A 24,946-nucleotide genomic window follows, 5' to 3' on the forward strand; every position below is an offset into this window, starting at 1 on the left:
TATCATCACTGTCAATTTGATCAACAACTGCAAACAAACTGATTCTGTGCAATTCAGAAGCTGGTCACTGTGTGTAAAATCGTATTTCTCCTGCAGAAACTGAGCCACAGTCCTTTGCTGTGGGACAGTGTGTTCAGTATGTAAAATACGTTTGCGGTCGAGTTATTTACACTGCTGACAGAGAAGTCATATTTTAGACACCAAGTGAGAAAGGTTTGGCTCCATCCCACCCCCTTTCCCCTTCTTTCCTACACCAACACACTTCCTTTCCCCCAATATTTAAACCTTTTACCACTCTGTTGTCTTCCCTCTCACAGCTCTCTGTGGCTGACATGTACTCACACAAAGATCTTCCATTTACTTTCCCTGGAGTAAATGTCAGACAACTAACTGCCTGGGGGACAAAATATAAACTGCTGGAGGGCTATGCAGCCCTAACATACATGCACAGCACCATACATTGATTTCTGGGGTCATTAAATGCTTTCAGAAGTGAAGGCAAATCTGTAAAGAAGAAAGAACCAAAAAAGACAGCACAAAGTCTTTAATTGGCGAAGCATGATATCACCTTCCCAGGGACTGTTAAATGTCTGAGCCAGTGCTGCTTAGAAGAACAAGCAGCTTTTTCACTAGCATCCAATTAGAGTGGGTTGGCAGTAACTTGTCTATATTCACAGTATGTAGCCCCCTGATTAGTCTTCTTGGCCTGCAGATTAAATACAGTGGAGAGCGTTGCTCATGTCTGTTTATCTGCAACCAGCTGTGACGGCCTTTATCAGCTGCCATGAGAACGGCACCAGGAAACACACCGCATTACTGCAGGAAAAGAGGCTCAGGGAAAAGCCTTATGTACAGACTGTAGTGCATTATTGAATGTCTTCCACAAGGTAAAAGGGAATATTGATGAAAGAGAAAAGCATGCGCATGTCCATAATTTACTACTAAAACTGAAAATGCTCTATCAGGAGCCATTCTAAGACAGTGCTCTTGCTATAGGGGGCCAATGCATCTCTTCGTGTCATGGCTGTGCAAGCCGGGTGGCAAAGGAACACAGGGAACAGGGGCCCAAATGCAGACAGCTGAGGCAGAGCTTGATGCAATAAGATGATTTAATTAACGAAACAAGGGGGACAAAGACTTACAGAATAGTGAGGCCGGCCGGGAAAGGCAAACAAATCCAAAAGTCCAAATTCCATAAAGTTAGGTCCAAAACACTGGTAGGGCAGGCAGAAAGAGGGAACCCAGACATGAAGCACACAGAAACATTACATACAAGGAACTGGCAAAGAACAGAGGACTTGGACCGGTACTAGTAGTGAGAACAGGTGAGCAGGTGAATGCAGGGCTGATGGGGGAAGTGAGAACAGGTGAGCACGTGAATGAGGAAGTATGGTGTAAATGTCTGGGGGCATCTGGTGGACAGCTTGAGAATGGCAGGTCTGGGGAGGAGGAGAAAAAACATGGCCTCACTCATCTGTGGCTGCAGGGTGTGTCATTGTTTGTGTGGGAGAGGTGAAGGCAGGCAGCTGAGGTAAGTTGTGTGGAATTGAAACCACGTGGTTTTCCCCTCACCACATTAAACAATAATAACCCCAACCACCACCACCACCACCACCACACAAACACACACACACACCACCATCTCATCCCAGCAGTAATACACAGGACGGCGACAGGATGCTCAGGTTGGGTATTTAAGTCCTGGCCTCCACTCTGGCGACAAGTTGAGATACTGTCCAACATTAAGCCATAGCTTAGATTATATAAGCTGACAAATCAATGACGAAAGTAATCACTGGCCGCAGTCCCAACGATGTTACTATAATACTACAGCAAGCGGCAAAGGGAGATTAGCAAGTGTAGTTTGTTCCCTCAGGACATCTACTCTTACAGTGTCTAATACATCACAAATGGATAGTCAGAGCAGCCATAATAATATCTAATTACCTTAATTGGACAGAAACCATTAGCATATCTATAACCCAGTCAGCTCCCCCGCTGCAAGACATATAAACACAGTATTTCACCGTAACAAATCACATAATAATATAATACACATCTCTTACATTATATGCCTATGAGAATATGAAGATTAATGCAGATCATCTTTCCTAATAGGGCAGACATACAATATACACATGAAAGCACAGGGGAGGCTCACATGTGCATCTACACACACACACACACACACACACACACACATAGAGGCAGGTACAATGCTCTGTTTTGGTCTGGACAGTGTTACATGATGGAGCAGGTGAAGCCGCAGCAGTCTTTCAGTAGCGTAAGTCCAGTTTTAGTGATGAATGGCGATGACGTCTGCTGGGATTTGGACGCCACCGTTTGATCTTGCACAGCGCCTGATTGAAAAGGAGACGTGTGACAGTAAACTCTTATTCACCACAGTTACAGTATTTCACTGAAAAGTTTGACATTTTGGGAAATAAGCTTCTTTACTTTCTTAATTAGACACCTCTGTCATATCTGTATGTTAAATATGAAGCTACAGCCAGCAGCCGGTTAGCTTAGCTTAGCACAGAGAACTGGAACCAGGGGGAAACAGCTAGCCTGGCTCTGTCCAAAGGTAACACAATGAAATGACCAGCATCTATAAAGCGCACTAATTAAATACATTTTGTTTAAGTAGCAACAGATTATGACTTAACTAGAATCATATGTGAAATCTGGAATCGCCAAATTTGTCCATTATGGCTAAAAACCTATTTTGAGGTCACAATGACCTTTGACCTTTGAGTCAAAAGTGTCACCTATTCAGTGTCCAACCAACAGTGAAATATGGTTACAATCTCCCCTTCTGTTCCTGAGTTAAATGATGGCCAAAAAGTTTTTTTTTCATGGTGTCACAGTGAAGTTGACCTTTGACCTTTTGGCTACATCGTTGTATACCATTAAACATCTGTGTGAAGTTTCGTTGTAATTACAGCATTAGTTATTGAGTTATGCTGGGAAATATGGTCATCAATTCTTGAGTTATGGACAAAAACCTGTTTTGTGAGGTCATAGTGACCTTGATCTTTGACCTTTGACCACCCAATTCTAATCAGTACATCCTGGACATACGTCCAAGTGGATGTATGTGCCAAATTTGAAGAAATTCCCTCCAGGCATTCCTGAGATATAACCTTCAGGAGAATGGGATGGACGGACTTGCAACCCAAGATATCTTTTTAATTGGAAGCTTGCACATGACCGCCTCACGGTTAGACTCACCTTTTGCAGCCAATGTCTTGGGAAATTTGGACTGTAAGAATACTGCCATTTCTCTGTCTTCCTCTCTTTCCCTGTGAAGGAGAATATTTCCTTGTTTTTTATTTGTCAGGTATGTGGTTCTAAGATTTTGCACATCTTGTTAAATGTGACTGGACTGCATTTGAGAGAAACCAAGGCTTCAGGCTGGACTGACGAATCCTCAGGAGAGGATTTCAATCCAACATGAATGGTGTGAATTCCCTGCTGCATCGACACGCAATCCTGTCCTCCATCTATTCTCACAGGCACATTGAATAATGAAGGAAGATGGCCTCTCACATCCATGCAATCTTTCGGAGACCAGTCAAAATGTCACTCAAAGATATCCTGTCACATTAACAACTGCCTGCTTATCAGTTGTGACAGCTAATGTAATGCCACATACAAATAATGTGAGGGACTTGCTATTATAATTCAGTGTAAATATACAGATAGGATGCACAGAGCACAAAGACACAAGGCTAAGAGCTAAGAAGACCAGAGAATATAAAACTTACTGGATCAATAGTCAGAGATAAGCAAATAAGTAAATGTCAGAGGCTTTTTTAGCAATAGGTATTGTGGAAGGCACTTTCCTCAGTGGAAAGGTTGCAGGATCCGATTAATCATATTGGAGATGCTGTCACATGGCAAAGTCAGATGGAGGTTATTGAACTAAAGTGGATGGGAAAATGACCAATATAAAAGCTAATCGTCAAGTTGAATCTTTACAAAGTGAAATCACCATAATCTGAAGAGCCCAGGCCTTTAGGACTGCACATCTTTGTCTTAATGAAACGTCTCTGCTCCCTGAAACCCATTGTCTTGCAAACAGACGGCACTGTAATGTCTCCTGTGCCCGTGTATGAGGAGAACACCACTGAGTCAAAGTCCTTTTCAGTGCCAGGATGTAATAACCTCACCTCAGCCTTTCAAACTCCACATCATCCACGAGGAAGTCTCTGGTCTCCACCAGCTTGTTGATCTGCTGCAGCAGCTGCTCTTCCCTCTCCCTGTCCTCCTTGGACTTGTCCTTGTCTGTTCAACAGTCACACGTCAAGCCTTACATAAAATACAGCTGTCACTGAGGGTTAAAATGATAACTTTTATATTTTAGGACTGTAAAACAATCATTACTATAATCATACTTGCAGTGGGTTTGTTTCGGCAGGTGTTTAAAAGAATAATCATGTCATGTACTTATGCTGCCGCATTTATGTTTCACAGCACAGGAACTTTAAAGACTGTCAATTAGTTTTTTGTTGTGTATATAGCCAGAAATCTCATGTAACACTGATTAATTGCACACAGAATTGAACAAGACTACAAGTATTTAAGGTTCAGCCACAAACTTGAACAAGAACGTCCGCGACAAACTGGCTGGGCCGCTGCTTGAGTTCAAGTGGTGGACCAAACGACAGACCAACATTGTTATCCCAAGAGCCACGCTGTTACTGTAGTATGGCTGAAGAACTTACAATGACAGGCAGTTTATAGTGTTTTATAGGTTACACTCTCTACTTCAGCTACTTCTTTTTAGTTGCCACAGCAACCTTCTTCTATATTAGAGCTGTCATCTAAAGTTAATGAACAGAGAATTGTGAGTATCTAAGTGAATATTTTCAGATAGGAGACATATTATCTACCCAACATTCAAGTGGAATCGTGTTATTTGAAGTCTGTATGTGTTTGAGGTGACAGGTGAGGTCATTTGCTGTGAAAAGTTCCCTTTAAAACAGTCATGGTTTTTAATCGCAGCCAGCTTATTCTGAAGATTGTGTTGAATTCCCTCCGGTCCTCGTCACAGAGGTAATAGCTGGTCAGAAAAATACATATCTACAGTTGGCTGATGTCTTTTCGATGAAAATACAGCAAATGGAAACCGTATCCTAAGCAAAATGTCTAACAAACACTGCACAGTAAGACAGTCCTGCTTTTTAATTCACCTGGAATTGAGACAAGTTTCTGCAGCTCCGTCTTCAGCCTTGTGATTTCTTTGCAGAGCTGTATGTCATCCATCCTGAGAGGCAAACAAACTAGGAATCAATATTTTGCAGGAAATCAGCTGATACCAATGTAAAAAAGCATACTTAAACTAGATCACCTTATTTCAAGAACACATTGACTGACTGGCAAAGCAACCTACTTCCTAACTTTACATACAAGCATCGGTGTGAAATTGTATGAACTTATCAAACAGAAAAAAAACAGTCTCCGATGAGAGCAAGGTCCGGGAGTTTATTAGCTGAAATGACAGCGCCACGCCGCCCTCTGTGAATGAATCACACCTGACAGTATCAGATCTCATTTCACCGTCTGACTCTGATGCGCATTACAAAACATCAAGGGCCGGTCACACGAGTGTTTGTGTGTATGTGTGTGTGGGCTGCTATTACAGTGACGGCAAAAAAAGAGGAAAATGACTGTGATAGAAATACGTACTCTGAGCTGTTGGTTTAATAAAACAGGTTTCACTTCAGTGTACTTCAGCAGTATATGTTTCAGGAAGACTCATATGCTGTCACTCAGGAGTGTTTGTCCAAAATGTGTTTGTGTGAGCGTCGTGCAGCTTCTGTTAGGCAGTGTATGGAGTCATGCTAGCTGCTCTGTGAGGTCGTTCTTTGGCACAGCAGTGCTTTGAGCAAAGATGACACTGCTAACATGATGTTTGGCAGGCATGATGTAGTTTAGTGTGTTAGCACTATAGCATTTGATAATTAGCAATTCATTAACATGAATGTCTGTGCCAAAATGTTGTGGCAATGTACCCCATAGCTGTTGAGTCTGGACCAAAGTGGTGGACTGACTGACTGACTGACTGACTGACATAAATATGACTCCAAATATTAAATGCTGAATACTAACAGGAAAAGTTTGACAGAAAAAATATTCTATCATTCTATTATTCGCTTCCTTGCTGAGAGTTAGATGAGAATATTGATACTACTCTTACATCAGTCCGGTAAATATAAGGCTACAGCCAGCAGTAGCTTAGCTTAGCACAAAGACTAGAAACAGGGAGAAACAGCTAGCCTGGTTCAAAGGTAACAATCAACCTATCAGCACCTCTAAATCTCACTAAGTAACTGAATTTCTCGTTTGATTAATGTGCACTGCCAGGATAGCTGTTTCCACTCTTTGTGCTAAGCTAAGCTAACCTGCTGGCTCTACCTACACATTAATCAGAGAGATATGAGAGTGGTATTGATCTTCTCATCTAACTCTTGGCAAGAAAACGAAAAGGCACATTTCCCAAAATGTATATCTTTAATAAGACGACCCGTTGTAGTTTTTTTTATTTAACCTCGCCTGTACAGGAATGCAAAAGTAATTTGTTTTCATATGGTACAAATCAACCTGCAATGGTTGAGCTTCAGTTGCTGTGTGTGTTGCAGTTGATATAACACATGTCAACACATGCAGTGGAGACGAGAAGGAAAACAATCTACTTTAGGGAGAGGGGTTGTGCATCACATTCCACCCTCTGGATGCGGGTGGAAGTGGATGGAAGTGAAAACATAATGTGAAACTGATACGTGTCATCATGAACCACAGCACTTATCAGACTAGTCATTTTGAAGGCTCACACAGCAAAATAAAACCCCGAGCAAAAGTCGTTATTCTGTGTTTCTCTGATTCATCATGGGCACATTATGCGGTGCTGGTCGCTGCTCTTAGTCCCCGCTCCCCCACCTCCATCCTCGTGTCAAAATAATGAGGAAGGTCTCGACAGAAAAAGAGTGAAATAATTAAAAGCAAGGATGAGAGAGAAAAGAGAAAAGGGCATCTTTCAATATCTGAAAAAATAAAAAAAATAACGGTGTGTGTGTGTGTGTGTGTGTGCTGGTAGTCTGAGACCTTAAATAGCACTGCTGTTTTCTTCACACACTTTTTGCCATCATGCACATGGCTGCTCCCAGTGTTGATGGCTGACAGACGGCATGCATTATCCTCTTGGGTCTAATGTCATCATGTCGTCACTGTGTGTCAGCATTCAGTTTTTAAAAATACCCCAGGTATGGTCTGTCGGAACTTTCTTTGTGTCTGCGTTTGAGAACATGAGAAAGCCCATTGAAGCAGCAGATCTTACATGTATCTCAGCTCTGATTCTCTCCGTACGAGGATGTCTCTTATCCGCTCAATTTTGCACAGCTCTCCTTCAATGTCCTCGATTGTAATTGTGGAGTCAGCCATGGAGATGACATCCTCTGCTGAAAGACAAACAAGACCAAAACACATTTATTTGGGTCTGATAATGGGATTTTTTTCCCTTTTTTTGACTTTATGTTCACCATCAAACAAATGACAAAAGCACCAAAATGAGGTACCTACAATCCACAAAAATGTCTGTACGTTAAATATGGAGCTAAAGCTAAAGTTAGCTTAGCTTAGCATAAAGAATGGAAACATGGGGAGAACTGCTAGCCTGGCACCAACCTCTCTAAAGCTCACTAATTAACACATTTTATCTTGTTTGTTTGATACCTTTTGAAAGAGCCAGGCTAGCTGTTTCTAGTCTTTATGCTAAGATAAGCTAGCCAGTTGCCTGCTGCAGCTTTGTTTTTAACATACAGATATGAGAGTGGTGTCAGTCTTCTCATCTATCTCTAAGAAGGAAAATAATGCAAAAATGTTGGATTACTGCTTTATGTAGTTTTTACAAGATAAAGTCTGCTTTTTGTCACATTATCATGACCCTGTTAGCATCATCTGGCAGTTAATTCATTTAATTAATTGGAGTAATTTATTGCACTCATTATGTCCAATAAACCACCTGTCTTGGTTATAGTCTACACATGATAGAAAAGTTAATGTGGGACCACATAAACATCCAGTGGCACAACCACTAATAACACAAATTGCAATGATCTTTGTTCAGCTCTAACCATTAAAACTGCCCTGGATAAAATTCACCATCCTGCTATGATCTGATCAGAGCTCTGTGGATACCACCAACCCCCCCATTTTTCAAGCATTACTAAATAGCTGCACTGCCCCCCCCCCCCCCTCGCAGCCTCCTACACCTCACCAGGAGCGATGAGTCATCCAGCAGAGCTTGGATCGGCTTTTAATTACCTGACCTTGTGTGAAAAGACATTACAATCATACACACTGAATCACTGGGGATATCAAGGCTGCACAAACACTCAACCTCCTCATATGTATCCAGTGATTCCACATCTGTATTAATCTGCATGTGTATTACCACAGTCACACACAAATACACTCATTATCAGCGGCATGTTTGGTGTTTTCGTGTTGAAACAAACTGCATGTGTTCCAAGCCCTCCGACAGGCTCAAAGAGTCAAAATTGTTCTTGGCCTTTAATTTCACACTGACACTTTTAATTATCCTTATTATACAGCAGGTTTGTGTAGATACACAGTTCGTATTATTTACTGGCTGTGTGCTCCTTTTACTTCTCCCTGTTGTAATATTGTCACACCCTTAAAGTCAGCCATGTGGTTCATGTGCTCTATAACAGAAAGCAATCACATAAAATTAGTGTGTGCATGTGTGTGTTCTTGTAATAAAATGTTGCACACATAACATCACAGAGAAAAGGTTTATACAATGGGAATAACAGAGAACCAAGAACTGAGCCTTGAGGAACGCCAAAAATAACATCTGACATCAAGCTAAAGGTAAAAGGTGTCTCCATTGATTGTAATTTCCTAATAGTTTCTTATGCTTGCTCCCCAACAAATTTGTGCTGAGCCGACCTGCTGTGTGCTGACATTAAGACTCTCTAGATCTAGCAATTCATTGACATTATAGCTGTTGCGAAGCATTTGTTGATGGAGAGAAAAACAATTTTGATAATCAATTGTTTCAGTCATTTTTCAAGCACAACAGCCAAACATTCTCTAGTTGCAGCTTCCTACAGATGAGGATAAGCTGCTTTTCTTTGTCTTCTGCGACAGGAAACTGAATATCTGTATATGTTGGACTATTGGTTGGACAAAAACAAGAAATTTGATAACATCATCCTCAGTGTGAGGGAATTGTGACTGCCATTTTATGGACAAAACCATTCGTCAAGGGAAATAATTGTCAGATTAATCAACAATGAAAATAACTAATTGGGATACATTAAAAGGACCAACTGAACAGCAACTGTGTGTATTTGTCTATAATTACCAACAAATTACATTTCATAAAACTTCTTGGGAAATGACAGATCCAGCTACTTTTCTTTTTCTCAGTATCTTTACATTTGACTATTCTAAAGCAAGACAAATTAAAAAAAAAATGAAATAAGCAGAAGCCATTGTTTATTTGCTTTGTTCTCTTCGAGAGCTAAATGCAGACCATCAATGCATGAAGGAAAACTCTACAGCCTTTAAATGAATAATTCAATTCCCAGGAAACACAATTGAACAGTTGAATTAATAAATGAAACAGGTTTTACTGCAGAAAACTCACAGTGAGGATCTGCAGGCACCTGACGCTTTAATTCCCTGAAAGTTGTTGCAGTGTGACACTTCCCCTTCCTTCACTTCACACAGCAACACAGTAACACAGTGGGCGCCTCTCAGAACTCACCTGGTCTCTCCGTCTCTCCGTCCACCTGAGTCTTCTCCAAAGAGCCGTACTGTTTGGAGGATTTTCTCTCTTTTTCCATGTTCTCCCAAAGACGCTCCCCCTGTGCAGACACTCTGAAAGGAAATCTCTGTGCAGCCTGAAATGTGATATTAGAAGGTGTCGACTGAGTCTCTGCAGGGATATAACGGGAGGGGGAGCTGCCAACAGATGCTGAACCGAGTCCTGGAGAGGCGGATCTGAGCCCCGAGGAGCCGAGGCGGCTGATGTCCGCTGCGAGGCGCCACCTGCCGGCAGACCCGCGCCACGACGCACAGCGGCGGCAGATATCCACGTAACCGGCGGTGGAAGAAGTTTACGGACCCTTTGCTGAGGTGGCAATACTGCACTATGAAATACTCCACAGGTAAAAGTACTGCACTCAAGTGCAAGTATGTAAGTATTAGCAGTAAAATGTACTTACAATATCAAAAGTACTCAATCAGCAGAACAGTGGTCCATGTCCGTGTTTAATACCACTGCTGCATTACTGTATATGTTGCACATGTTTAAGGTTGTGCTAATTGTAACCACTTTATATACTGTTAGGTTGTGTGATCCACAGCAATGCATCATATTCTATAAGACAAAAACGCCTTTTCAGCTTTGTGATGATGCATTTTCCAGCTAATCCAAGGGGGGTTTAATTAGTCTATTTAGCTTCACAAGTAGGAGCATTTTCTCAACCCGTAAAGGAAAACATCTCGAGTTTAGCTGAAACAACAATCTGGAGTTACATGGTTTTCACTGGACAGGAAGGGTATGAAAAATTGTAATCTGATGAAATGAGGAACTAAAATTGTCAAATGACAATGTGGTGCAGTAAAGTACAAAATGTGCCTGTGAAATGTAGTGGAGTAGAAGCACAAGTATCTGGAATTTATACTTAAAGGTCCCGTATTGTGGATTTCCATGTCTTGTTTGATTATAAAGCAGGTCTAGGTGCCGCATAGATACTGTGAAAGTACCGAAACACCACAGTCCACAGAGAACTACACACAGCCCGTATTCAGAAACTGTGTCTTTAAACGAGCCGCCAGGACTTACGTGAGGTTGTGATGTCACAGCTATACAGTCAATGCACTCAGCCACGCCCCCCGGAAGGTCATCTGCTCCAATCACAGCATGCCCACCAAGTACAGGGGCGCTCATCCACCTGCTCAGCCTGTCTGAGTTATTGGAGCGCTCTGCTCAGGACTACCATTCAAGTTTTTGGAGGTTGTTCAGTTTGTCTGAACAACCAGGGGGGGCTGAGAGGCTGCAATAAGGACTTTTATGAACTGTGAATCATGCAAAGCTACTCTAGTGAAGTCCCAGAATAAAAATATAGAGCTGGAAATGAAATAAGTACAGTACTTGAGTAAATGTACTCATGTCACATTCCACCACTGCATTTGAATCCATTAAGAGAAGCTGACTACTCATAATGAATTTGTTTCCCCAAAGTAAATCTACAGACTCAAATCAGGGCCTAAAAGATTTTGCGCTTGTGAAATGACGTTTACAAAGTCTGTTGTTGTAAATCTCTATAAAAAAAAAACACATTTGAGACTGTACAAATAAGAGACAATAATGAGATTCAAAGCAGAAAACTGCATGTGAAAACCAGAAATCAATCATTTGAAAATAAGCGCGGTCGTCCTTCCTACACTCTATTTAACAAACAACATAAAAGACATAAAGGACTAAAAACAACAGAATCTGCCATGTCAATAGTCGGCTGCGCTCTAAGCACTACAACAGGCACTGTCCACGGGAGGATCGAGCCGTCTTTCATCACGAATTTTCCATCGCGCCTGATTGAGTTCAGCTGTTGGCGACATACCGGGGATGACTTGATTTCACACACCCAGGCCCTCGAGGGCCCTCGCCAGATGTTCGGGGAGCGCAGCGTGCATCTGTGTGCATGCAGGAGCTGCCGCTGTGCCATAGGTAGCAGATATGTTCGTTCATTCCTCAGCGGCGTGTTCACGGATACAGCCACACTACTGCCGCAGGCCCAGAGGTGTGTGAAGAAGAAAAAAAAAAAAAAAAAAAAAAGACAGAAGAAGAATAATATTAAAAGACGTACAGAGTCGATACTGTTCCCAGAACAGGTGAGCGGTGCGTGTTTGAAGAGGAGAGGGATTCATGTCTGAAGGTGTTCCTCTGCCAGGACGTGATTTGGATCTAAAGCTAACATTTATTTTGGCTGCTGATTTGACTTCATGCGAATATTCTCTGATTGTTTATTGGGCCTGATTCTTTTAGCATGAGCAGCTTCCTCTTCACAGTACTTGGGTCTGCAACAGGTGGAAAACTTGCAACATACAACATACCGAATATAAACACAGACTTTGAGGACACCCAAACTTTCCGGACAAAATGAAATCACATTTTATTCATTTGACCTCACTGCATAACATTTAGGATGTCGAATGTGTGTGTCAGCCTCGGCTGCAGCGCAGACTTGTTTCCTAACAGGTCAAAATGGACCATCTGACATGAGGTGCGCTCAGCAAACTCGCTTTGAAACACAGGTTAGGCAAACACTTTCTGACACAGAAGCAAACACAGATGCCCTCTAAATGTTTCGCATACATCTGCTCACATCTGCACAACACAAGAACCTTACATCTCCACACTGAGTGACAGCAGTCTGCAGGGACTCTGGCAGTAGATAAACAGACCGGGTGTGGTGAAACAGGTCTAGTCCAGCCTCACCTTGTGCACACGTCTTGTGTTTACACTCCTAGTAAGGGGCTCCAGTGTTTTCTACTGTCATGACTTGTCAGGCGGTACTGAGTCCTTCTCCTGCCCACCCATAATCCTGCTGCCTTGTTTGCTTTATAAAAAAGAATGATTGCTTATGCAAATCTGCATTTGTAAAGGCTCAGGTGGCCCAGAGATGAATCCCCAAGTCCATCGGTACAGCTGACACTTCAACGGCAGGCTGATAAAATGGCAAGGCAGATGGGATGCTGCAACACTGAGTTGAAAGAGAAAGTTATGAGCAGTAATGAGAGCTGAAAGTCAACACTTAGATTTTAATTAAACCTGTCAGAGTAGGGAATCCGCGATCCAGCTTTGGGCTGTGCTGCTTGATGATAAAGAGTGACATGTCTGTAACTGAGAGCTCAAACCTGGAGGGGAAAGATAAAGTCTTATTTCCATATTGATAGAAATTATTCTATGATTTGATTTTGTGAAGGTAAATCCCTTCTGTGCTCTCACACTGTGGAGTTCAGCGGTTTCAGTGGTTTATCCTCCTGCCATAGTTGTTGTTGTTGTTGTTGCTTCTGTCGTGCTCCAGAGCTTTATCGAGCCAGTCCCTCTCCTGTTCAGACTCAGAGTCGCTGGCTTCACTTGCGTCAGCCGCCAAAAGGCGAGAATAGTTGATCCTGCGCTGGCGAGGGGCTTTCCACTGGAGCAGGGGCAGACACACACACCACACCATCACAGCCACTGCCGCCCCTCTGAACAGCCAGGTCAGCCCGAAACCCTGCACCACAAACCCTCCGGCAAAGCTCCCCAACCCTCTTCCCAGGTGCAGAGAGAGCGCACTGTAGATCCTGCTCACGCTCCTCTCGGCCCCCGGCGTGGCGATGTCCTCACACTGGACCTTCACGGCCCACCAGAGGGCCCCGCTGCTGAAACAGCTCAACACCTGAGCGGGCAGCGCAGCCCATGGTCCCCAGAGGAAGGAGTAATAGAAGCACTGCACCCCGAGGATCGCTGCCCCCGCCGCCAGCAGCCTTCCTGGGCTGAGGAGCTTGGACACTCGGCCAGCCAGCAGAGGGAAGGCGGCCTGCGAGAGCAGAGCGAGGGCCAGAGACAGCCCCATGTGCAGCTCGCTGCTCCCATGATCCTGCATCTGCCACAGGAGGAAGTTATCCACTGCCGAGCCCGCCACCCCAACCAGCAGGGTGGTGGCCGCGCAGAGGAGAGCGCGGGGGGAGCCACGCACCAGCTGCATGGCTTTGAGGAGCCCGTTGGCCCGGTCTCGCTTCTTATTCAGGTAGAGAGGGAGGCAGGCAGCTGCAGGCAGGGCCAGAGCTGCCACCCCAGCGTAGCAGTAGAAGTGCACCGCACTCCTGGCGGTCTGATCGGCTATGAGACACCTTAACTGGCCGACCAGCAACCCCGCTCCTCCAACCCCACACGCTGCTCCCAGCACGCGCCACACCCCGGTGGTGCTGTAGCGGTCCGACGCATCCGCAAAGTCCAGGTATTCATACAGGCCGTCGTCTGCCGTCCACTCCAGCGGGGCTGACACACACTCCCACACCGACACAATGATGAGTATCAGGAAGAAGAGCTGGTGTTGGGTGTCCATCACCTTCAGGCTGCCCAGAAAGCCAACATGGCTCTCCGTCTTCTCCTCCTCTGCCGTCTTTTCTCCTCGCTGCTCTCCTGACCCTGACCGGAACACGGACCTCTTGTTCCTCACCGGAGCTGCTACAGAGCTGGTGGTCTGGGGTGTGACGGGTCCGCTGGTTTTCGGTTCTCCGAGACTGCTGTGGACCAGTGATACGTTCTCTTGTGACAGCTGAGGATGCGATTTATTGTCATCATCGACCTGCTGATGAAGTGAAGCTTTGCTCGTTACAACAGGAGGAGACGTGACACCAGACTGGGAAACAAGAGATGTGTTGGTTTTAGTTCTTGCCGGCGATGTGGCCGGTCCAGCGCTACTCATGAGCAGGTTTCCACCCAGACTTTGGGTCGGACTCATTTCAGATATGTTGCAGGTGCCGGTCTGTGTGTGCACATCTGCAGGCGGGATAATCAGCAGAAGCAGAGCGACTGCTGCCGAGCACACGAGAGAGCAGTTTACCACCACTCGCCTCTTGTTGTAGTGTTTGGAGAGCACGCTCGCCACGGGGCTCCAGACCAGCGCTATGAGGTGCTTAGTTCCCATGACGATGCCCGTCATGGCAGGAGTCAGACCCTGCTGTCTGAAGTACAGGGTGAGGAAGGGGAGCAGGCAGGCCCCCGCGCAGGAGCACAGGAAGTTGAAGGTGCCGGCCAGAGCCAGGGCTCGCATGACGTCGATCTGCTTGTTCCTCTTCATGATCGGCGGCTCACGGTGTCTCCCGATAGGCTTCACATGGAGCACCTGGTGGGCCACGGACAGACAGAGAGTAAACAATACTTGCTTTTTGTTTTTTGCAGCTGCAATAGTGTGACTCGCCGGATCTCGGCCGCTGGGATAAGTGACTGTTTCAGTCACCATTCTCCTCCTCCTCCTCCTCCTCCTCCTCCTCCGCTATCTGTGCGTTACTGTTTTCAAAGTCCCCATTGCCACATGAAACTACATCAACAACCTGAAAATGGCAAGTTTTACAACAAAGAAACAAAGCGTTTCAGAGTTTGTTTGGTACTTTTCCCGCTTGAATAGTGAAGCGATGATCAAAACAGCTACAGATTATTAACTCAGTCCATCGACTAATTGTCTCAGCTATTGTTCTTAAAGTCAGGAGAGCACCTGTTCTTTGTTGAGACAGAGAGTTTAGGCCATATGCTCGTGTATTTTCTTGTAGTCCTCGTACAGAAAGAAACAGTCTGGCAGCCTTTACATGAACTTATCTGCACATAGAAGACGAATATGGAGACTATTCACATATTTTAACTTTAAAACGAGCGTCCTGATAAAACCAGCGTGTTATTCTTTGCGGATTAAAACAGCAACCAGGAACGTGACGACCAGTAACACCTGTCAGGCAGGACGCACCTGCCTCTGCGGGATACCAACACGCGGAACATACGTCCACGTCACGTCAAGTTTGTAAGCTAAAAACAGACAACGTTAAACATTTACCTGCTGACCTCTGCCCGCACAAACTTCTGAAACTTTTCTAGCGGCCACTTTCCACCTCGAACTCCTGCATTTCATCCGCGATGTGGTCTCTTCGGTGTTCGGGGGGCGGAGGACACCTGCTGCCGTCTGCCTGCCGTCAAACCGGCCACCAGCGTCACTTTCGAGTGCGCAACTGATCGAGCGTTTACGGTAATCGCAGTGAAGCAGCCGTTGGAGGTGACTTCCGCATGCAGTCGCACAAATGTGGGACAGATGTCGCAGAAGTACTTTCGCATTGATTATTCCCGGCGACGACCTGAATGAACATTGAATGAACAGAAAGTTTCGTGCATACAGTATTGTACAGTCGGCTGCCGCATAATCCCACCAGGGATTACTTCCGGATTTCAAAGTAAAGGCCGGCGTTCATTTCCACTATTTACGATTTAAGTAACAGAACAATGAAAAACCACCATATGTGACACCATCGCTTGCTGTCAGTTGTTTTTTTTTTCGGCTTTGTTTCTGTTAATATCAGAGGTGGCTTAAGTGTATCTCTTATTTGTGGTTGAGGGCTACACCCAGGAGCAGTACAGTCGTGGCCTCCTTTTTGTCCTCTGTCCTGTGGCTCCTCAGTCTCCATCCTTCACTGTTTCTGTCTCTCGCTGTCTCTCCCGTCGTATCTGTTGACCTCAGCCAGCCAACCAACCCTGTGACGTCACTCCAAGATGGCGGCGCCCTCGCCACGAAAGATATAACAGGACTTTGTTCTTCTCTCATATGTTTACGTTTGTCATGTTTTGTTATATAATTATATGGAAATCTATTTAATAAATCATCTTAACTTGCTTGACTGCTTTATATCCACTTTAACTTTACACCTGGAGAGCAGTTTCCACCACTACAGCGCCCCCTAACGGCAGATCATCGCAGGTGAAATTCCCGAAAATCTAAATATGGCTTCATCTGAAAAGTCAATAATAGAAAGATAAAGTGCTGTGAAAAGACAAGAGCATGTTCATGTGCAAATAAAAGACACCAGTTCTTCCCCACAGTTGAAGGTTAGTGTATTTACCACATTTCCAAATTCAACACACATCATGATTTCATGTCACATGGTTTTGATTTTTGATGCTTGTATTTGCTCCCTCATTGTAAACAGAGAGCTTGTAACAGTATATGTCATTATAATGAACTCAGAGCAACTCAGCAGATTAGTTTTCCCCTATGAGCTGCAACACCAGAATGAATACAGGCTGCGTGATAGAATATAAATAACGCTTTAGAATAAGGCTTCACAGCACAGGCTTAAGCAATGCAACAAATGCATGACTCACGATTATTTAATCGATGGCGGATGAAGCATTGAGTCCTTTTTCTTAAGTAAAAGTAAAGAAGTATTAGCAGCAACATGTACTTAAAGTATCAAAAGTATCACTCATTGAGAGTGTTGTTAGAAACTGTAAAATCTGTAAAATCTTCATCTGAAAGGTAACTAGTAACAATGATAAATGTAGAGGAGTAAAAAGTACAATATTTCCCTCTGAATTGTAGTGAGTAAGCAGTATTAAGCAGCATACAATGGAAATACTCAAGCAAAGTGCCTCTAAACTGTACTTAAACAGTCCGGCTGGATTTGATGCATGATTCGTCATGAATTCCTGCTGTGATCAGTTAACACTTGATGGATCATCCGTTAATGGGTGTTAACTCACTTGTTAGCGCGTACGTTGATTTACATGCCACCAAATTAGGTGGAACATAGAAAAGGGGCATTTCAAACTGGCAGTTAGATGCAGACGTCCGCATTGCAAACTGCATCAAATCATCACGACTCGTGTTATATATAAATAGTCACCACAATATAAACTTAAGGGCTTAACATTACAATAACAAAAGCTTTTTGTTAAATGGTAATGCTTTATTTAACACCTCTTCTCTAGCATTTAAAGCAGCATATGAAAATGTCATAAATTGTACAGTAGTGTACAATTATAACTTATAACTCCTATTTTATATTGTGTTTGACCATATTTTACACAGGATATATTATAAACACGTATATCTGCTTACAAACACATTATAGTGTGTTTAGTTATTTAAGTATTTAGTTGTATTTGTTTATATTACACCTCATTTCTATTTTGTATGTTTTTTGTTGCTGCCTTTGGATTTTATTGTATGGAAAGCACTTGTGCTATACAAATGAAGTTATTATTATTATTTGTTGTTTATATACTGCTTGAAAATACTTAATGAATACTATGGCACACAGTTTGGTACTGGTACTGGCTATGTACAGCAGTATGCGTTATCTGCAGGAAGTAGACAGCTCCCTCAGAGGGTCACACCAGTGAAGGTGTTGATCGGCAGCGACAGGACTCTGTCCAGATACTTGCTCAACGGCAGCGCTTGCTCTCTGCTGACACTGAACCTGGACCGGACGCTGCATCCCGGGTCCAAGCACGGAGAGATTTCTATCCTGTAAAGGAATGACAAGACATCGCATCACACTCTCAACTTGCTTAAGATGAAGTAGAACAAACGGGAAACGGAAAGGTTGTGTGTTGTCATGAACGACCTCTGGACGTCAGTGTATGTCCTGCGAGAGTCCTTGTCCAGGCACACAGAGAGTGTCCGCTGCTCGATCGTCCTGATGCTGATCTTTTTGGTTTGGATCTCCTACAATCAGAATAAATATTACTGAAAATAATAGTAGTAATAATGCTAAAATATAATCCGATTTGGCTTTATTCCCAAGTAGAAGTAAATAACTCGTAAATATCTTACTGTGTTGTATCCTGGGTTCACACTGTCAAACCTGACAGTAAGGTGATCCTCACCTGGATAAAGTGACAAGGATTACTCATCCTTTGTGTTCCTTTGATAAATCTGTCAACTAAATATAAATACAAATCAAAAAGGTTAACCTGATGTTACAGCTGCCGGCTGGGATGTAATCACCACGCCGCACGTCATGGGCGCCTCTCCCTTTACAACTTCTCGTTTGCTTAAAGAGATCTGTTGAGGATATAACTGTTATCCCCAATCCTGCTGTTGATGCTAACGCTAAATAGAAAGTATTGCTATATTAAAAATAAGGACTTTACCTTTGTATAACTGACTGACATGACTGCCCCGAGGACCTCCACTGTTGACTTTTTTCGGCGTACATACGGCTCCTCTGTCAAAGACAACACCTTACTTTACGTAACTAAGATGTTAGTACAGTCATGGCAGTATCCACACACACACACACACACACACACAGAAAAAGAGAGAAACATACTTGAGAACTTTTCTTTAAGGTGTCTGAACTCTGGGATGTCTGCCTCCAGATGGGACACAAACACCTCCTCCACCACAGAGCTCACGTCACAGCTGGAGCGGGTCATCTAAACACAAACACTGTATTTAGTCAACAAGGACGTACGTGCGCAGCATCAGATAATCACTTCCACATTTGTCTTTACACAATTGGCAGCATCTACCAGACTCTACAAAGTGCTGCACGTTGTCTTTCAACCAGTAATGGAAAAGAAAATTCCTTACTTAAAGCTGCATCAGTTTGTTTTGTTTGCCCACTGGGGGGCAGCGCAACTTGCTTAAAAAGACATTTACATGTGTGTTTATCCCCATGTAAAGTTGTTGTAAAGTTACAGAGCAACATTAGGATTCAGTTGGAGTCATGTTTCTGTTCACCTGGAGACTGTATGTCCAATATTCGCTCTCCTTTTAGCTCTGTTTTTGGTCTCCACCAAAGAAAAATATATAGATGCAGCTAATAATAATGTCGCTAATTTTGCCTGTCTGCCATCGGGTGCTGGCATGGTGGTGAAAAGTGATCTTTTTTTTACACTACACATGTTCATTTCATCATATCATTTCAAATGTTAATATAAAGAATAATTGATTTGTACAGCTTTAAGTAAAAGTAGCAAAATGTACTCCTAGTCCTGTGATAGCGTGGCGTTTCTGCTGCTTCTGTTGATATGTGAAAACCCAACCTTCCTCTTTATCTTCCCACATTTGCATGCATGTTAATCTTGATATCTATGCACACGACAGCTGCACCTGTACCTTAACCGAATACAGCGGCAGGTTAACTGGCTGCGAACCACAGCGGAGGTAGTAACACAGGGTGTCCAGTAGGAAGCGGTTTTGCTCCGATGGCTGGCTGTGATACAAGTGCTGCGGTAGAAAGACATCAGAGAGGGAGGAAGGTATCAGCACACATTAAGCTAAGCTAGTAGCGCTATGGATGATGTCGGTCGCTCGGTCGGCCTCAGCTGGTTTGTGTTTAGTGCTAATTAGCAAATGTTAGCAACGAAGATGTTGAACATTATTCCTGCTAAACACCGTCATCATGTTAGCATTGTCGTTGTGAGAAAAGGTTTGAGGAACACAGCACTGTGCTATTTAGCGTTTAGCCCAAAGCCCTGCTGCATCTAAATGCATCCTCACATTGCCCATAGTGTGGCTGTAGACTCTTAGTCTGGTTTAAATCAATGGTTACCATTCGAGCCAGTTTGGAGATCGCAGCTCCCAGACTGTTGATGTTGCTGTTGTACCACGGATCCACTCTCCCCAATAAGGAGGCGAGAGACAATCTGCCTTCATCCTGACGTGGGCTATCCTATGAGGAGTAACAGGTGTTGCAGGGTCATATGGAGTCTTCTACATTTATAGCAGTCAGTGAGTGAGTGACTCGGTGTAACTCACAGGTGAACTGAGCGAAGGCTCCACATCCGTGACTGGGATGTAGTATAACTGTAGGTTCAGTTTCTTGGTCAAAATAAGACGCTTTGACTCTCTTTCTCTGTTGGGAAATACGAGGAAAACATGAATGGAAAGCGGAATATACACAATTACAAGCGCACACAGGCACAAAGCGGGAATGCAGAAAAGGTTTGAGGAACATAGCACTATTAGAGGGTACTCATAAAACTGCTCACCGAATAGACTGATAGGCCCTGGTAAGTCTTCCCAGCACACGATCGTCCCCCATTACTACCACCCGCGCTGTGAGGCGCCTCCTGTCTTCTTTAAGGACAGGGGAGCTTCCAGGAAATGCTTCTATCTTCTCCCTCACTAGGCTCAGTCTGTCTAGTGACTGTGTCTTCTTATAGGCATTTCTCCGCTTGAATGATGGCGCAGGTTTTCTGACCGGATGCTGCTCTGTGTCATCAAAGTCACTCTCCTTCAGATCTCTCTCTATCCCGCTGTCCTCGGACCGAAAGGAATCTCTTTTGTCCTTCACTTCTTCATCGACGCTTGAGTTAGCGCAGGAATGCAGGGCGAAGTTTGCCAGCAGATTCCCTTTCGGAAAGACACATCTAGTGTACATTTTTACTGCAGCAACAGGATCTCTTATGAACAGAAAGGAGTGGTGGTTTTTGTATGTCTGACTGACTCACATAGATCCTCTTCGTCTCTCCACACGAGGAAGTTGATCTCTGGAAAGGGCATTGCAGTGCTGCACACAGAGCCACGATTTACCTTGGTTGTTTCTGAGAAAAACGGTAAAGATAACACAGCAATCCCGTCAGAATGCTCTCGTCTCTGCTCATACTAATCTGTGCTGCCAGAGCAGAGTGCAGAACACACACCTTCCTTAGAGGCAGTCAAGATGTCTCTGTATATGTGTTGTAGTTTGTTCAGATAGGTTGCACAACCACCTGGACCATGCTGTATACTCTGCTCCACGGCTAGAACCACTTCCTGGAAATATCTCTCGACCATATGGTCCCCTATAGCCTGAAAAACACAAAAGATACAAGGTCTGGTTTAATAAAAAACTACGGGAATACTGAATATAGCTAAATATGTTATTATAGGCATTTCACACTGCAAGTTTTTTTTTTCACAATTTAACTGATGATGAGGAAGGGTTGATGGATCGCCAAAGTTACTACAATTCATTCTAAGGGTGAGATGAATGGCAATCCATCCAATAACAGTTGTTGAGACTCGTCACAAAACCAAAAATGACAACCTTACGGTGGCACCAGGGGCAAAGTCAGTTGATCATTAAAGCCAATAGGATCCATCCTCTGGGAACAATGAATACCTGTACAAAGTTTTGTGTAAATCCATCGGGTAGATGTGGAGATATTTCTCAGGATAAGTGAAAGCTTGCTGGTGGCGTCAGGGGATCACCAAAGTTACTAAGATTCATCCTCTGGTGACCATGAATGTATATACCAAATCTTAATGCCAATTTGTCTCCCAGTCTGGACCAAAGTGGTGGACTGACCGTCCGACCAACTGACAGATATTGCCACCCCTAGACCCACACCTCTATGGCTAAAAATGTCCTCAATTTGTCCAAAGCATCTTCATAAACGTGCTTACCTCCAGAGCCTGAGCCAGTCTGGAGCTTCGGCAGGTCGTCCCCAGCCCCGTCTGCAGCACACGCAGCACCACGTTTTTCTCCACGCTCGGTGTGTTCCTGAGCAAGCTGGACTCCAAGTGTGCTCTTATTATTGCTTCCAGTGGAGTAGAAAACACTGCCGGGTCAGCAAGCACAAACACCCTGGGACATCAGCAAACAGGGAAGGAGGGAACAATGGTTGTAATAGCATGCATCATTTTGACACAAAGTTGGTTAGATAATCATTCAAAGGATATACTCACTTTTCCTGCAAGGTGAAGTGCTCGTTCTTGACGTTTTGCTCTGCGATGACTCTCCTCTGATATAAGGAGCCTGTTGAGGGAAGGATTAGTCTGTTACGAGTGTTTATTTTGCAGCATCGCACTCTGCTGTATTGTGTGCAGCTGATTTTAGCTTTCTGAATATGTATGCACTGATGCGTAACACCTGGTGTGGTCATTTCCATCTTGATGCTCCGCAGAGTGTTCAGGGCCACAGCACAGTAAGGTGACGGTAATATCAGCAGTTTCATCAAACACTCATACACTGTCTGGTAAAGACTGGTAGGATTCATGGCGCCTGACTGGAAATATAAATACAGAAATAGCAATGACAGAAAATACTACTAATAATCTATCCACAACTGTAAAAAACTCTCCACTCCGACAGACTTCCAATAAACAATCTATTGTCAGCTGGAGTCACACAGGTGTGTCTTACCTGAATGACCACATAATAGAGAGTGTGCAGCATTGGGATGACATGCATGTAGGATCGTGTTTTATGAATCTGGATCAGTTGTCAAACAAAAAGTCACTTCAAAATGCGCAAATATTCCTTTTCAACAAACAAAGCAGGCTGGCAGAATTTAACAGAACTCTTTGAAGCTTCCAAGCTTTTTGGAAATCTCCATGAATTTTTAAACACGACTTTGGAATCTGAAAGCAGAGTTGAAAGAGCAAACCTTGCCGACCATCTTTAACTTCTTCTCCAGCTCTTTGACCAGCAGTCGGATCAATGAAACGCTGCAGGATGGATCGGCCTCCAACTTCTTCTGAAGACTCCATCGAAGCATTCCTGCAGAGCAGACGGACAGCAGTTTGCTTTATATTCCACTGTGCAGATTCACTAAGTTAGCTATTAATCTTGGGGCATGTAGTACACTGTTGATAATGTAACTTTTAATAAATCAAATGAAATCATCTTGATAATATAGAGAGATTCCCCTTATTGGAAGACCTCAAAAAAGGTCATGAAGCCACAAAACATAATTACTTTTACAAGGTGCTAAACTAAATTATCCTTATTTTCTGTTTTATTCTGTAGAATCTTAAAGGAACAGGGAATAAGCTTTGTTGCTTTCTTGAGGAGCGTTTGATACCAAAGATTGATAGGACTCTTGTGTCTGTCTGTTTAATATAAGGCCACAGCCAGTAGCCGGTTAGCTTAGCTTAGCATAAACACTGGAAACAACTAGCCTGGCTCTGTCCGAAGGTTACAAAATCCAGAGATTAAAAAAAAAAAAAAGAAAAAAAAAGAGATATAACGTGTATATTAATATGCTTTACAGGAGCTGGTAGGCGCCTTTTGCTACCTTCAGACTTCCCCTTGTTTCAAGTCTTTATGCTAAGCTAAGCTAACTGGCTTAGGACTGGAGTTGTATCAATCTTTTTTTTTCTAAATAATGATGACTTTTGATAATCAACTATATTATTAGTTGCATTGAATCTTATTTGCCTTTTTCGTGTGCTTGTACCTTGTATGATTGCATGTGACAAATAAAATAGCTTAGTGCCTTATATTCCTTCAGTTGTAGCTACCTTTCTGTGAGACGCTTCGGCTGTCCATCTCTTTGAGAAGATCCTGGACGTTGTTGTACAGGCTGGACTCCACAGCCGAGAGAGCCACATCAGCTGAACATGAGGATCACACGTTATTGTTGTGATAACCACAGTCAGGTTTACGTTGTACTACTCCAAGCTTCAACCAGCAAAACAAGTTTGTGTATTACCGTAATTCGCACCGTCTAAGAGGAAATGAAAACACTTACCTGTTGGATCAACCATCTTTTCTGCCCTTCAGAGTCAAACAAATGAAACTCTTCGTGCCAATGAAGCCAAGTCACACAGCCGGCTGTAATCCAGAGTTCGCCATTGTGGCTTTTATCCTTAAAAATGAGTTCCCCCTCTTGAGGAGTCTCCGCTGCTGCCACCTTTGAGTGATATAATTTGATAATGGCAGGTTGTGTTTACTGTGGGAGTGAAACAGGGTGTGAGTGACTCATAGGAGGAAGTTCAGGAGAGGCGGCCACTGTCTTGACACTGACAACAAAGAGCTGACTGAAGTGCGATTTTATTGCAATTGTGAAAAAACAGAATTAAATGCATTTCCTGAAAAATATATGTACAAAAACATGTTTCCAGCACTATCGCTTCGAAATAAATAGCTTATTTTATTACACATTTCTAAAAAAAGAGTTCAATTCAACAAACAGAACGTACACAATAGTAATCAAGTAATCAAGTTTTATGCTACTGACGGCAGATAATTGACATAACTGACAAGTAACATCCCTTAAAGCCCTGCAGAGACCTGTGAAATCCTCCAACATCAATTTAATGCACATTCTTACGGATATTTCAGCTGAAATTCACTGGTAAATCTCTGTTTCTCCAAAATGTATTCAAGTGCTCACAGATATCTTTTTCTTTTTTTTGTGTGTGTCAAGGCCCTGAAACTGTCTCATCCGGCGACATCAAAGATGTGATAAGGAGAAAAAAGAAAAGCTGTAGAAAGCTGGAAAACAGTCCTCTAAACAACAATGTGACACACCTTGACACCAGCCACAGGACAAACCTGAAAGATATGCGGGTCAATAAATGCCACCCTTATTTAATTAGCACTGTGCAACTTTGGTTTAAACGTCCCAGTGTGCATTATGTGTCGCCTCCGGGGACTCGCT

At 43.5% G+C, this 24,946-nt stretch overlaps 3 protein-coding genes across 5 annotated transcripts; all 3 read right to left on the bottom strand.

Annotated features, from left to right (window-relative positions):
- Positions 1–2,241: 2,241 nt before the first annotated feature.
- LOC139300668 (bMERB domain-containing protein 1) lies at positions 2,242–9,875 on the bottom strand. Its single transcript, XM_070923828.1, has 6 exons — positions 9,797–9,875; positions 7,340–7,460; positions 5,196–5,269; positions 4,173–4,287; positions 3,232–3,302; positions 2,242–2,360 (listed from the first exon to the last, which is right to left on the bottom strand). Exons 1-6 carry the CDS (start codon positions 9,873–9,875, stop codon positions 2,242–2,244), a joined length of 579 nt encoding a protein of 192 aa, XP_070779929.1.
- A 3,189-nt stretch (positions 9,876–13,064) lies between these two features.
- Positions 13,065–14,885, bottom strand: mfsd6l (major facilitator superfamily domain containing 6-like). The gene has a single exon (XM_070923993.1). It carries the CDS (start codon positions 14,883–14,885, stop codon positions 13,065–13,067), a length of 1,821 nt encoding a protein of 606 aa, XP_070780094.1.
- A 1,776-nt stretch (positions 14,886–16,661) lies between these two features.
- Positions 16,662–24,202, bottom strand: pik3r6b (phosphoinositide-3-kinase, regulatory subunit 6b). 3 transcript variants are annotated; one of them, XM_070922585.1, is made up of 19 exons: positions 24,035–24,202; positions 23,805–23,897; positions 22,949–23,061; positions 22,705–22,773; positions 22,432–22,567; positions 22,248–22,317; positions 21,966–22,146; positions 21,221–21,368; positions 21,029–21,121; positions 20,567–20,930; positions 20,334–20,430; positions 20,128–20,247; positions 19,692–19,802; positions 18,901–19,006; positions 18,722–18,795; positions 18,542–18,632; positions 18,402–18,454; positions 18,193–18,293; positions 16,662–18,093 (listed from the first exon to the last, which is right to left on the bottom strand). In XM_070922585.1, exons 1-19 carry the CDS (start codon positions 24,048–24,050, stop codon positions 17,949–17,951), a joined length of 2,181 nt encoding a protein of 726 aa, XP_070778686.1. In that variant the 5' UTR covers positions 24,051–24,202; the 3' UTR covers positions 16,662–17,948. The 3 variants fall into 3 exon arrangements, with proteins under 3 accessions (XP_070778686.1, XP_070778687.1, XP_070778688.1); XM_070922586.1 differs by lacking the exon at positions 22,705–22,773; XM_070922587.1 differs by lacking the exon at positions 19,692–19,802.
- Positions 24,203–24,946: the final 744 nt, after the last annotated feature.

The sequence above is a fragment of the Enoplosus armatus genome, chromosome 17 (genome assembly GCF_043641665.1).
Source record: "Enoplosus armatus isolate fEnoArm2 chromosome 17, fEnoArm2.hap1, whole genome shotgun sequence".
In the NCBI taxonomy this organism is placed as follows: Eukaryota; Metazoa; Chordata; class Actinopteri; order Centrarchiformes; family Enoplosidae; genus Enoplosus; species Enoplosus armatus.

Bases quoted from the DNA above. Each gene is read 5' to 3' on its own strand.
- LOC139300668 (XM_070923828.1), bottom strand. From the start codon at position 9,875: ATGGAAAAAGAGAGAAAATCCTCCAAACAGTACGGCTCTTTGGAGAAG. The intron at 3,303-4,172 runs GTGAGGTTATTA...TCTCCTTCACAG, and splicing joins GTGGAGTTTGAAAGGCTGAG to GGAAAGAGAGGAAGACAGAG. The intron at 2,361-3,231 runs GTGAGTCTAACC...CTTTTCAATCAG, and splicing joins CAAGACATTGGCTGCAAAAG to GCGCTGTGCAAGATCAAACG.
- mfsd6l (XM_070923993.1), bottom strand. From the start codon at position 14,885: ATGAAGAGGAACAAGCAGATCGACGTCATGCGAGCCCTGGCTCTGGCC.
- pik3r6b (XM_070922585.1), bottom strand. The intron at 19,803-20,127 runs GTAACCATTGAT...TTTCTACCGCAG, and splicing joins TCTCCAAACTGGCTCGAATG to CACTTGTATCACAGCCAGCC. The intron at 18,796-18,900 runs GTATGTTTCTCT...TGTCTTTGACAG, and splicing joins CCTTAAAGAAAAGTTCTCAA to AGGAGCCGTATGTACGCCGA.